General features: G+C 39.7%; 2 protein-coding genes across 5 annotated transcripts in view; both read left to right on the forward strand.

Annotated features, from left to right (window-relative positions):
* The window catches only part of UAP1 (UDP-N-acetylglucosamine pyrophosphorylase 1), a 42,293-nt gene extending 36,112 nt beyond the window's left edge, over positions 1-6,181 (forward strand). For 3 of the 4 annotated variants that reach the window (XM_045809699.2, XM_045809701.2, XM_045809702.2), the window contains one exon: positions 396-958. In XM_045809699.2, coding sequence (XP_045665655.1) covers positions 396-488 — 93 coding nt within the window. In that variant the 3' untranslated portion in view covers positions 489-958. Of the gene's footprint in view, positions 1-395; positions 959-1,858 lie in introns of those variants that run through there. The other variant, XM_045809700.2, reaches the window with a different exon arrangement.
* The window catches only part of DDR2 (discoidin domain receptor tyrosine kinase 2), a 184,401-nt gene continuing 172,471 nt past the window's right edge, over positions 1,859-13,788 (forward strand). Inside the window, exon 1 of the mRNA XM_087855945.1 lies at positions 1,859-1,980. The gene's annotated coding sequence lies outside the window, so the exon portion shown is untranslated. The remainder of the gene's footprint in view (positions 1,981-13,788) is intronic.

Raw genomic sequence — 13,788 nt, forward strand, 5'->3', positions numbered from 1 at the left:
TTAAGACTGGGAGATTTAGGGGTTCCTACTCTTCTAATATGTAATATTTTTTCTGGAGATCCTTGTCAGATTGCTGAATTTCAGCATCAGAGACAGCCACAGTGCTTAGGAAGTTAACTCTATTGGGTAATGGTGATAGGAAGAATGACTAACATCTTATTAACTTTAGAAATTATAATCAGAGTAATTTTCCTTTCTTTGTTGTTTGTTTTATGCTTCTATAAATCGGTCAGTAAGCCCAGTTTAAAAAGTATATGAAATAGGTTTTTATTGACTTTTAAATTCTACATCTCAACCCAACTTTTTGGCGTCCATGATTCAAATCTTCACGAAGTCCCTCCTTGTATGACTAGTGCCCACTAATTTTCTATGTTTCATTTCAACTGTTCTTTCAGGGAATAGAAAGTTATGTGGCAGATAAAGAATTCCATGCACCTTTAATCATTGATGAGAATGGAGTCCACGAGCTGGTGAAGAATGGTATATGAACCAGAAACCAAGCACCACAGTAAGAATAGCTTTTATTTTTGATAGACCAACTGTGAACCTCAGGACCTCTCCTGGAATACTCACGTTTGAATATCCACAGGGTTTCACCTTGCTTGTTGAACTCTTACAACTACTCCATATTCCCCAAGATCCAGATGACCGTGCTTCAGAAAGCATTTTTATGATTCTCGACTCACTGAAGGTCTTATTTATATTTTTTAATTGTATGTCTTTTTCCAAGCCAAGGAAAACATTGGCCATCCAGGAAATTTCCTACAGCTTGGGTATAGTCAGGGTGTTCAGCATCACTGTTCTTGGAGCTGGAAACATTTGTTTTCGAAGTTGTACATAGTAATAATATGTCCTTGTACGTATCGAAAGGTTTCTATGGTACTAAAAGTTTATTTTATCAAAAATTAAATTTTTTTAAGAAAATAATTGGACGGTAAAATAAACGTTTCTTCTTGTCTCTGGAGTGTCATTTGTACCTTGAGGAAGTTATTCCACTAGGAAATATGAAACTTGGGAGAAACTTTGAGATAGTACAAGAAACCAAATTGGTGCTCTGGGGAGGTGGTGGCCCCAGAGGTTTTGAACGAATCCCTGTCTTTGGATGTTAGCCTCCTATCACTTTGTAACAGTGGCTCTGAACCAGAGAGGACATACCCTGCAAGGGGCATTTGACAGTGTCACAACCGAGATAGTGGGATGGTGGTTCTGGCGTGTAACGAGACAGACCAGGGATGTTTGTAGACATCCCGCAGTGCAGAGGGCAGTCTCCCGCAGCAGAGAATTAATCTGGCCCACAGTGTCAGTACTGTTAAGGTTGAGACACTTTGTTTCATATCATTGGTTTATTCTCTTTTACCCAAATATTTGGTGGCGCTTAGGAATTCAGAAGAACACGGTTTTGGCGTTTCCTCAGGCCGGTTAATCACTCCCACTTGAGGTTTTCTCTGTTCATCTAGAGGTTGAAAAAACAGACGGGGCGGGGGTGGGGACGCCTTAAAATATATGCCATAGGTCATTGGTCATTAGTAAGGGTGGTCTGTGTCTAAAAATGTGGTTTGCATGGCAATATTGAGCTTTATAAATGCATTTTATATAGTATGTAAGTATTGACCAAAATTTAACATCTGGGTAAATGAAAAATTCTAAAAATTATGTCTAGAGAAGGAATTAGTCAATTTTATCTTTCACTGACCAGTTGTCACTAGATGGAATGTTGTAGGTGGGTCTTTTCTAAAAGTATAAATTTTAAGGATCACTTTAAAAAAGAGCATATGATATTTGTATCTACTAAATTTATGTTCTGTGCTAAGGTGTAGGTAGTGTGTCTAGCATATTTTCTCTTTTATTTCAATAACAGCCCAGTTTTGCTGTTGTTGTCCATTCCGTTTCTCAAAAAGACTTGTGAGGTTTGAGTTCTCCATCAGAACAAGCTCCGGATGGATCGTGAGGACAGAACCACAGGGTGGTAGCCCCTGAACGGTACGCTTCATTTCCTTTTTTCTGGACCTTCGTCTGCAGTTTCCCCTCTCCCCGTCTTTAAGCTCGTACCAACACCAGGAAGGGGAGGACGGGCGGCATGAGATGGGGGTCGTGGCTTTGCTGGAGAGGAGCAGCGGCCCAAGCACACTGGGTCCAGTGAGGCTGGAGAGTCTGGGAGCCTCGGGGCCGTGAAATTACGAGGTGGCAGCATGATGCACCTTCAGGAGTCCGTGTTAAATAATTGTTCTCATTTGGAAATACAGAATTGGGTAAAGTGGTTATAAAATATGAATTAGAATCATCTGACAGCAGTGCAGTAGAATTTACATGAAAGTTAATAATCTTTGAGTCTGGTTGAAATCACGCTTGCAGATGTGTCAGGAGCTTTACTGATAGTCCCAAATGAACGTATATTTGATTTTTGTTCCCCAGTTTCCCTCTTGCTTCTTGAAATTGATCCAGTGTTGACATCTATAAAGGAACTACTAGGGACACTTATAGGAAGATGAACAAAAAGAATTTTATTTTCTAATTTCTAGCCCTTCTCTCCCCCAAATTTTGGGCCATTATTGGCAACAGTGTGGGTTCATTGCTAACCCCAACTTACTCTCTGCGGTGTTTCCTCTTGATGATTCGTCATGGTATGGTCAGATCTCAGTTATTCAGGTAAAATGAGGCAAGGAAAAATGCATAATCCAAGAGAGTGACTAAAACACAAGTCGTTCTGTTGGCTTGGAAGTCTGTTTTCCTACTGGCTGAGACTGATGCTTTTGCATTTCATGGCCCTCTTGAGAGCTCCAGTTTAGGAAAGGCATGTTGGGAAGTGATGAGGTGAGTCAGCCAATGAGGGCTGAGTGCTGATCACGTGCCCAGCCCTCTGGGCACACAGAGCCCTCTCCTTACACAGCTTGCATTCTGGTTCAGGGGATAAAATGAACCCACTTAAACAAGGCAAAGATAATTTAGTACTAAAATGTAAGGAATCAAGTTCAGTGGAAGTTAAACAAGGGTCATCATTGTGAACTGGAGTTTGGTAAAGCAGAACTTCTCAACAAAGAACCCTGTCATTTTGAGAGTAGAACTAAACTACTATGCCTTTCTCAAATTAGGGTCAGAGGTTTATGTTCTAACAAAAAAATATACCTTAATAATTCTAACATGTATTATGAAAAACCAGTGAGGCTTTGACTAATCAGAACCATGTTTTGCTCATAGTAAGCTCTCAAATAATTTAACTCTGATCTGTTGGATTTAGTCGCCTTAAAATCAGATGTGTATTATGATTCAGATGCGGATTATTAAAGGGAATTTGGTTATTGTGGGGAGAAGGGGTTACTTAGCTGCATCAAAGTTGCCAGGGGATGCCCAGGTTGTGGGGTTAATGAGCAGACCTGTAACAGTGACTTTTCTGAGTGTGTTCCCCTCACCACCGGGTACATCAGTGTCACCTGGAAACTTGTTAGAAACGCACATTCTCAGAATCCTTGCATCACACATTTGTGGGTGAGGCCTAGAAATTTGTGTTCGCATGAACCTTCCAGGTGATTCTGATGCACATCAAAGTTTGGGAACCACTGCTCTAAGAAGGCCAATCAAAAGGTCAGGGATGTTACAAAAAAAGAGAACATACACTAGGGGAAAACAGAGAGGCCAGTGTTCCTGAAGCCAGGAGTAGGGTAAGCCGGAAACCAAATAGGTATGTCTTATGTGAGCTTTACTCTTTGAAATACCGAGGGAATGGTACTGATGTTAGCAAGAGGGGATATGGCGCTGGCAAGACCTGACCAGGATGGTTGGAATTTCTGGGACAATGGTTTCTAAACCCTTCGGAGTCTCTGGATCACTTGGAGAGGTTAAAACAAACACACACTCCAGTTCTAGGGATGCGATTCTCAGTCTGGTGAAAGCCCGAGTAGCTAGTTTTCTAAAAAGCACTAGATGATTCCAGAGGGCAGCTAGGAGTAAGAATCATGACGTGGTTTAGAAGTCAGCAGGGATACCTGGGTGGCTCAGTCGGTTAAGCGGCTGCCTTCAGCTCATGATCCCGGGGTCCTGGGGTCGTGTCCTGCATTGGGCTCCTTGCTCAGCAGGGAGCCTGCTTCTCCCTCTGCCTGTCACTCCCCCTGCTTGTGCTCTCTGTTTCTGACAAAGAAATAAATAAAATCTTAAAAAGATAAATCAGCAGTCAAGGACGAGGGGAAAAGGAGTTTGGATGTGTTCTGGCTTTGAAAAATCAGACAAGGGAGGGAAAGAGTGAAGAACATTTCACTTGAGAAGAACAACACAGACAGGAAAGGCAGCTGGGGTCTGGGAACACACATTCTGGGGATGATTCCATTTTGCAAAGAGCTCAGACTGCTAGAAAGAACCCCCCTAATTGGGCTCTTTCTAAATTGTATCCCCTCTGCTTCGTAGCATTTCCTAAAGCTAGAGTGAGGGTGGTAGGGGAAAAGAGAAAGTTAATGAATAATTTGGTTTAAAAATAGGAGTTTCAGGCTGAATGAGAAATAAAAAGGAAAATGATGTGGTAAGGTGATGGCGTTATGGCTGGGTTTTTCCTCTGTATTTCATAAATTTTTGGATGATGCATTCGTAGTAATTTTATGATAAAAAGTTGTATCTTTTGTAAAGGCTCAAAGGATAAATAAACCAAGGGTAGTCACGTTAACCAGTTAGGTGCAGCCTCGAGAGAACTTTCAGGTAAAGTTGGCTCTGGTGAGGTGGTGGGGGGAGGGGAACACAGATGTACCTTCAGATAACAGAATGTGGACAGGGCACCATTGGAGTGGCAGGCAACGTGGTCTTCGTACGCTGTTATCTCAGACCGTGGCCATTACTTGGCGTGTCCTCAGTAGTGACCTATGATCATGTCTTCATTTGGAGGGACGTACAAAGCAAATATACTGTATGAATTCTAGGTAATGCGCTTTGAGAGAAAGCCTTTCTGCAGGAGGCTTAACAGGAGTCCTCTGGTGGAATATAGAAATTCAGGATTACGTTACGCCCTCTTAACGATGAGAGGCCTAAGAGGCTTGCCAAAAGCTCAGTGAGTCAGTGGTGACACCAAATATGTTTATATAGACAGTGTTTTCAAAGTTCTGAACCAAGTTAGAAGGACAACGTAAGAACAGAAAGTCTATTATTATAGTTTCGTGACTCACTGTTTCCACATGAGCTCTCTTATTTCTATCTCAGTGATTCTACTTCTCAGAAAGTGTTCCTTCTCAGATTCTTCTAGTGGGCAAAGTTTTGTGTTGTTTTGTTTTACAAAATGATGTTTGGAACTCATAATGTACATATTTTGTACAGCAAAATATAAAGTAACATAGGTAATGTGTAGGAGATTGAAATGAGACTTGATCAATTTCCTTCTAAAGCTTAAAATTTCTCCTAATTTATATACTTCTAAAAGGTCTGAAATTTGACAGAGATTAAATCTCATGAACGTAACATAGTATCAAGTTTGAAGCACTTCATCTGCATTGTCTCATTTAATCCTTACTAACCTTCCTATGAGGTATGAACTTTTATTGGCTGGTCTGTAAACTAGTAAGAAGCTGAATTGGAAATTGAACCCAAAGTCTGAATCCAGAGACCTATTCTTTTTCATTTTTTTATTTAAAAATTTCTCTTAAAAATTCTGTTCTCTCTACACAGTAGTAGAGAACAGATTAATGACCTGTTCTAACAGTTAACATCGTCTAATCCTGTTTCATTTACTTCTCACCTCCAATGTCCCCATGGAATTACTTTATAATCAGTTCTGTGTGTTGGATATAATACTGCAGTATACATCTAAAATAGAATCGTGATGTGTGTGTGTGTTGTGTGTGTGTGTGTATACACACAACTTAAAAACCTTAATAATTAATGATTCTTTAATATCTGCCATGCACTGAATGTTTGTGACCTCCCCCCATTCATATGTTGAACACTAACCCTCAGTGGGACAGTATTAGGAGGTGGGGGGTCTTTGGGAGGTCATGAAGGTGGAGTCCTCATAAATGGAATCAGTGTCCTTATAAAAGAGACCACAGAGAGCTCCCTTATTGCTTCCACCATTTGAGGACACGGCGAGATGACCACCATCCATCTGTGAACCAGGAAGCGGACACTCACCAGACACCAAATCTGCCAGTGCCATGATCTTGGACTTCCCAGCTGCCAGGACTGGGAGAAATAAAGTTCTGTTTAGAAGTCACTCAGTCTGTGGTGTTTTTGTTATAGCAGCCTGAATAGACTAAGATGTCATCTAATAAGATCCAGCAAGTGTTCAAATGTCCCCGAGTGTCAAATTTCTTTTGAATATTGATTCATTTGAATCAGGTTTTAAAGTCCACTTACGCTTTGACTGTTGTGTCTGTTAAATGTTTTTTAACCTGTGCCCATCCTCCCTTTTTTTTTTTTTAATATATTTAATTCTTTGGAAAAAACTGGTAATTCTTCCAGTCTTATTTTGTAGATTTTGGATTTCATTTCCATGTTAACAGTTTCCTCCATCTTCCATATTTCTTGAAAACTAGTTGCGTCTGAGGCTTGATCAGATTCAGGTTCATTTTTTTCCACATAAGAGACACTTTATAGAAGGTTCTGTGTATTTCCTATTGAATCTGACTAGAAGGCATATAAGTGTCTTTGTGGCATGAAGATTGATTGGTTTTGGTTTTTTTTTTTAAGATTTAATTTACAGAGAGAGCATGAGTAGGGGGAGGGGCAGGCTCCCTGCTGAGCAGGGGGCCTGACACAGGGCTCAATCCCAGGACCCTGAGATCATGACCTCAGCTGAAGATAGACACTTAACCAACTGAAACACCCAGAAGCCCTTGTAATTAATTAATTAATTAATTATAATTTATTTTTAAAATATTACTATGATGGTTAATTTTGTATGTCAACTTGGTTGGGCCATGGTGCCCAAATATTTGGCCAAACATTATTCTGGATGTTTCTCTGGGGGTCTTTTGGGTAAATTTAACAATTGTTGGGTTTTGAATAAAGCAGATTGGCCTTCACTATGTAGGTGGGCCTTGCCCAATCAGTTGAAGACCTTAGTAAAACAAAGACTGACTTCTCCTGGACAAGAAGGATTTCTGTTAGCAGATGGCCTTTGAACGTAAATTGCCGCATTGGCTCTTCCCTGGGTCTTCAACTTGCTGGGCTACCGTGCACATTTTGGACTTAACCAGTCTTCATAATCACAGGAGTTAATTCCTTAAAACAAATTTCTATATACCCACATCCTTTTGGTTCTGTTTCTGTGGAGCTTAAGAGAAACATCAGAACTTCCATTTCTAATGAAGATGGAATAAACAGAGACTAGATTTGCCCCTCCCATCTGAAACAACTGATAAACCAGATAAACAATGGTACTGAAGACATTGGACATCAAGCAATGAAGGTCTGTGATCCCTGGAAGACAGGGCACAAAGGAAGCAAGCCCTATGGCTGTCCGAGACTGCTGCCTGAAGAGAATTTTCAGGCCATACCACAGCACAGAAGAATCAGGAAATATCTGGTCGTCTCCCTGAGTTGAGAGGATGGAGCCTAGGAGCTTGGGGAAGCCAAGGTGGTTAGAATTCATAGGGTAGCATACTAGAGAAGAGAGAGGGGCATGAAGAAAAGGCTGGAGATCTGCAAAAGCACCCTTTTGAATATTCAGTTGAGTATGATCAGCATACATGTGTGTAAAGAAATTATTTGATTCCACATATGAGTGAAATCATGTGACATTTGTCTTTTTCTGTCTAAATTGTTGAATTACTAAATCGTGTACCTAAAAATGGGATATTGTATGTCAACTGTACTTTAATATAAAAATAAAAAATGGTGAAAAACAAAACACTTGAGGCTGAGGAAAGAATTGTCTGAAAAGATTGAACCGTGTCTGGAGTGGAAAACCTCATAATTCACAGCGTATTGGATAGAGTACCAAGAAGGGACCTGCCTAGACTAAATGCAGTTCTTGTCCAACCTAAAAAGCTTAAAAGCAATACCTGAAAGGATCAAACTGTTTCTGTGTAATTTAATGGTGTCTCTATTATTTTTTTTAATTGCTACATACTACACATTTATTTTCTTACAGTTTCTGGGGAATAGTAATCCAAGGAATGGCTTAGCTGGATGGTTCTGTCTCAGGTTCTCCCAAGGTTGCAATCAGTCAGCCAATCATCTGTAGGTTTGACTAGGGCTAGAGAATCTGATGCTAATCTCACTCATATGGCTATTGGCAAAGGCCTTAGTGCATTTACCATGTGGGCCTCTGCATAGGGCAGCTCATGACATGGAAGCTGGGTTTTCTCAACATGAGTGATCCCAGCAAGAGAGAGAGCAAGCAAGGTGGAAGCCACAGTGTTTTTTACAAGCTAATGTGTCAGAAGTGACATAGCTCCTCTTCTACAATATTGTATTTGTCAGCTCAAGGGAGGCAGAGATCATTAGGCTGATCATCTTAGAGGTTGTCTACCACAAACAGATGTGAAATTCTTTAAAAAGTTTTAGTAAATCAAATCCAGTGATCTGTAAAATGGATGATGTATTATAATAAAGTGGAGTTTATCCTAGAAATGCATGGTTGGCTTAACATTTGAAAATTAATTAATGTAATTCATCATATTAATAGACCAAAAAAGACAAATTACAAATTCAGAAAACGCATTTCACAAAATCCAACATTCATTCTTGATCAGAAGTTCACTGTACTAGGATAGAGGGGTAAATGTGATAAACAAATACCATGTATGTAGAACCTACAGCTTAATATCACACTTAATGGCGAAAGTGTGCTATTATACTATACTCTCCCCCTGCAATCAGGAACAGGGCAGTAGGTCTGTCCTTGCTCCTTCTATTCAATGTTGTATGGAAGCTTTAGCCAGTGCAATAAGGCAAGAAAAAGATATACAAGGCATCCAGATTGGAAAGGAAGAAGTAAACGTGTCTTTATTTGAATATGACATGATCAACCACCTAGAAAATTCTGTGGGATATACATAAAAGTTATTAAAACTAGTAAGTTGGTTTAGCAAGGTTGTAGGATACAATATCAACATACAATAATTGTATTTCTATATGCTAGCAACAGAGATCGAAATGTAAAAAAAAATCAATATTATGTATAATGTCAGAATACATAAGATACTTATGGATAAATCTGACCAATATGAAAGACCTGTATACTAAAAACTACAAATACTGCTGAGTGAAATTACAGAAACAAGTCAGAAGATTCAATGTTGTTAAGATGTAAATTCCTCCCAAATTGATCCATAGATTCAACTTAATCCCAATTACTATCCATCCCAGCAGCCTTTTTTTCCCAGAAATTAACAAGAAGATTCTAAAGTGAATGTGGAAATGTAAAATCTCAACAACTTTGAAGAGGAAGAATAAAGGTGGAGAACTTATGACTGACTCTAAGTCTTATTGTAAAGCTACAGTAATCAAGGTAGTATGGTGTTGATGACAAGGTGGACAAATAGGTCAATAGGACAGAAAAGAGTCTAGAAATAGATGTCATATATAGTCAATTGATTGTCAGTGAAGTGCTGAGGCATTTCAGTGGAGAAAGGACAGTCTTTTTAATAAATGATCTTGGAACAATTAGATATCCATATGTAAAAAGGTGAACTTTCATCTATTCTTTATCCTGTATATAAAAATTAACTCAAAATGGATCATAGACCTAAATGTAACACCTGAAACTATTGAAACTTCTGGAAGAAAACAGAAGAAAATCTTGTGACCTGTGGTTAGACCAAAATTTCTTAGCTATAGCACCAAAAGCATAATCCATAGAAGAAAAAAAATAAAAATTTGTTAAAACTAAGGACTTCTGTTCTTTAATAGACACTGTTAAGAGAATGAAAATACAAACCATAGATTGTTAGAGAAAGTTTGCAAATCACATATCTGGTAAAGAACTTGTTTCCAGAATACATAAAGAGCTCTCAAAACTCAATAAGATAACAACCTTATTTTAAAAATGGATAAAAAGCTTGAACAGATACTACACTAAGGCAGATATATTATTGATAGCAAATAAGCACATGAAAAGGTGCTGAGCATCATTAGTTATTAGGCAAGTGGAAGTGAAAACCATAATGAGGTACCATGACATTATCTATTAGAACTGACCATACCAACAGTTGGCAAGGATGTGGAACTCTTATACATTGCTGATGCCCATCAATATAAAATGGTGCTGCCATGTTGGAAAATAGTTTAGCAGGTTCCTAAAAAGTTACATAAATTAAGACTATTGCCCACCAATAATGTTGGAAGAAAGAAGTCAGACACAAAAGAGTACACACTATACTATTCCATTTATATATGATGATCAAGAATTAGCAAAATGAGTCTGGTGAAGAAGGTCAGAATAGTATTATCTACAGAAGGGATATCTACTGAGTTATGAGTACAAGGGAGCCTACTGAGTGCTGGAAATGCTCTATATTTTGACAAGTGGTGGTTACAGATGGGCATGAATTTGTGAGAATTCAAACTGAACCCTTAAGATTTGTTCATTTCACTCTTTGAAGTTATACATCAAGAAGAAAAATAGGTATTTAACTCTCCTATGTATTTGAAGTTTTAAAATACATTTAAAAATAACCCATTGATCAAAGAGAAAGTTTAAATAACCTATGATTCCATAACTTAGTAGATGGCACAGTAGGGATTAAAATCCCATCAATCTGATTCTAAAATCCGTGCTTTTACTTACTATGCTCAGCTTCTCGGCCTTCCTCCTCCTGACCCAGCAACATTCTGAAAAATGCTGTATCCACAAACTATAGCTTTTGAGTGAGAAAAGGAACGGAATAGTTGTGTGCTGCAAGTCTTACGCTATCAAGATGGAGGAGGAGTGGAAACGGCTAATAACGAAGGGAGAGCAGTTGCTTTCAGTGAACTTCACAATTAGCAATTCAAGTGAAAGGCAACTTGGTAAGAGATTGGTTTGGCCTGCTGGCCCAGAGAAGGAAGGGTCGTAAGCACCACAAGAGAGAGACCAGATGATGATCAGAACCAGATGCCTGTCACCAGGGTCATGCTCAAGTTAGTGTGAAATAAGGGGAATCGCGACAAGGTTGTGCAACACCAGCCCCAAGTCAATTAGTGTTCTTGAGCCTACACTACATTTCCTTTTTATTGATAGGAAAATTGTGTGTGTGTGTGTGTGTGTGTGTGTGTGTGTGTGTGTGTGTGTGTCTATAGTTGCAGGGAATACCAAAGAGCAGTTCTGGGAATAACTAATCAACAAATTGGGCTATATTTAGATAAGCATAATTGTTTCAGTGGAAAACTTTTTCTCATACTTTTCTCCCTCCCTTTATTATATTCTCAGCACACATCTGTCCACTGTTCGTAAAAGACATACTGAGGGCCAGTGCGTTTGGCAGGCTGCATTTGATACTGGTCAGTCTCAGCAGAGAAAAGGGCCCCGAGGACACTAAATTCTGTTCAATCCCATTTATTGAGCTGTGGGGAAGTGGGATGGGAATCTTGATAACTTGCTTCTGGAGATTGAAAAGAAAAAGATACAACTGACAATCTGTGCCTTGGATTGCAGGTGGTAGTTGGAAACTCTGCCGCTGCAGAGAATAAAGTTGTAAGACCTACTGCTTTGCCTAGTGGTCTATTCTCAGAGAGATGAGAGTATCCAAATGGCGATCAAATGAAAGACCCCTAGTACTGGGTTGACTAGCTTCTACTAGGAAAGAGCTTTTTTTGCCTCGCCCTTTTATCCTTGTATCCATACAATGGCACTCCAGGGGACTCGTTTCTGGAGCTGTCTGGAGTCCTTTGGAATGTGGCAGCAGCCCTTGGCCCCCAGAACGTTCTACCTTAATCTGCCCTGCTGCTGTGGGGGGCGGAGGGGTGGGAGAACCTGGAGTGAGCTCCACTTGACAGTAAGGATGAGGTCATATCTGAAGCCCTGGAGCAGAATGTATTTGCTTAAGCAGATTTTTATGGCTTGATTTCTCACTTAGTTTCTGAGTGCATTATAGCTAGTTCCTGTGAGTCAGCTGCCTCCCTGGGGGGCTTGTCCTGGATGGCTGTAGTTGCTGGAGGCCGTTGCAGCCTTCCTGGTAGGGTTATTTCTGTGCAGTAGAGGGCAGCAATTTCAAATGCTCAGGCTTTCGGACAAAACTGGGAACTGGAGGTTCTAGAATGTTGGGATATGTATGTTTACCCCGTAGTGCCAGCAAGAAGGCTCCATGAGCCCACTTTCCACTCTAGATCAACATTTCTGGAGTGGTCTTGCCCCAGCTTGGCCCACACAAACGTGTCCTGTTTTCACCACCTCCCACGTGCAGAAGGCCTAAGCAATAACTTTGTCCAAGCATTTCATTTTACAGATGTAGCCGAGGGCCAGAGAGGAGAGGTGACTGCCTCAAAGTCACAGTGCTAGTTAGTGACAAAGTTCAGGCTAGGTTCTAGGTCTGAGCTGGAGTTAGAATTTAAGGGTCATTAATTTATTGAGAGTAATTAAAGGTCTAGGTATGGATAAAATGATAGAGATGATAGAGTAAGATAAGGATGGGCACAGTAGGTCAGGACCCAGGAGCAAGTCCTAGAAATAGCGCCAACAGTATGGATTATAGAAATTAGTGAAACGTTCTTTGTGTGTGTGTGTGTGTGTGTATGGCTTTTAAAGCGTCTACCTTCGACTCAGATCATGATCCCAGGGTCTTGAGATCGAGGCCCGTGTTGGGCCCCTTTTCTCATCGGGGACCCTGCTTCTCCCTCGACCTGTCACTCCCCCTGCTTGTGCTCTCTCTCTCTCTCTCAGACAAATAAGTAAATAAAATCTTCAAATTCTTGTAGCTTTTTCTTTTGGTATTTATTTCCATATTTTCATATACATGTATTTCTATATATATAGTCTTTGATTTACTAATTTGTCAGTTTTAGGCATTGTTAACTTTCTGTATAGTGGTTAAGGGCTTAGCTTTCTAATATCTTCTCTTACTTACCATCTCCCTTCCCCTTTCTAATAACCTCTCAGTATGATTGTAGCACAGTAGTTCATCAAATCAATATTAGCATTTGCAGTATTATAATATACATCCCACAATTGCTTCAGATAGTGTACTATGATTATGCTTTTATATACAACCTTTTGTTTAGAGTTAATTTCCTCATTTTTTCCACTTGCTTAGCTTTCTGTTTACCTGCTGCTATTTTATGCAAATGCTCCAAATGATCTGTCAAATGCGAAGCGATTGTGTTTTCAAAATGTTTGAACACAGCAGACATCCCTACCGGCCCCTGTTCTCCCCCATAGACTGGGTTTTCTCTAAGTCTGTTTCATGGCTTTTGTTCAGGTTTTGTCTTTGATGGCTTTACTATTTTGGATTCTCTGCATGTCTTCTTCACTGGCTCACTCCCTTGCAGTGATGGAGAACATACTCCAGTACCTTTGGAAATAAGGGTAAATGACACATAAATTATTGAGCCCTTGCATACTTTAAAATATTTTTATTTACTGCCACACTTGATAGTTTGGTTGGGTACAGTCTTCTAGGTTGAAAAAGATTTTCCTGCATATTTGGAAGGTATTGATTTATAGTCTTCCAACTTCCAGTATGGCTGTTGAGAAATCTAATGTAAGAAGAACCTCTGTGTGTATTATTTTCGCTCTATAAGCTTTGAGGTTCTTTTATGTCTATTCTGATTTCATGATAAAATTCCATAGCATGAGGCAGTTCTCATTATTTTTTTTGGCTTCTGGGCGAAGCTTTCAAACTTGGGATTCGTGTCTTTCAACTCTGGGAAATCCTCTGTTATTTATTTGGTAAATTCTTC

The sequence above is a fragment of the Ursus americanus genome, chromosome 2 (assembly GCF_024610735.1).
Source record: "Ursus americanus isolate L20-20 chromosome 2, mUrsAme1.1.p, whole genome shotgun sequence".
NCBI lineage: Eukaryota > Metazoa > Chordata > Mammalia > Carnivora > Ursidae > Ursus > Ursus americanus.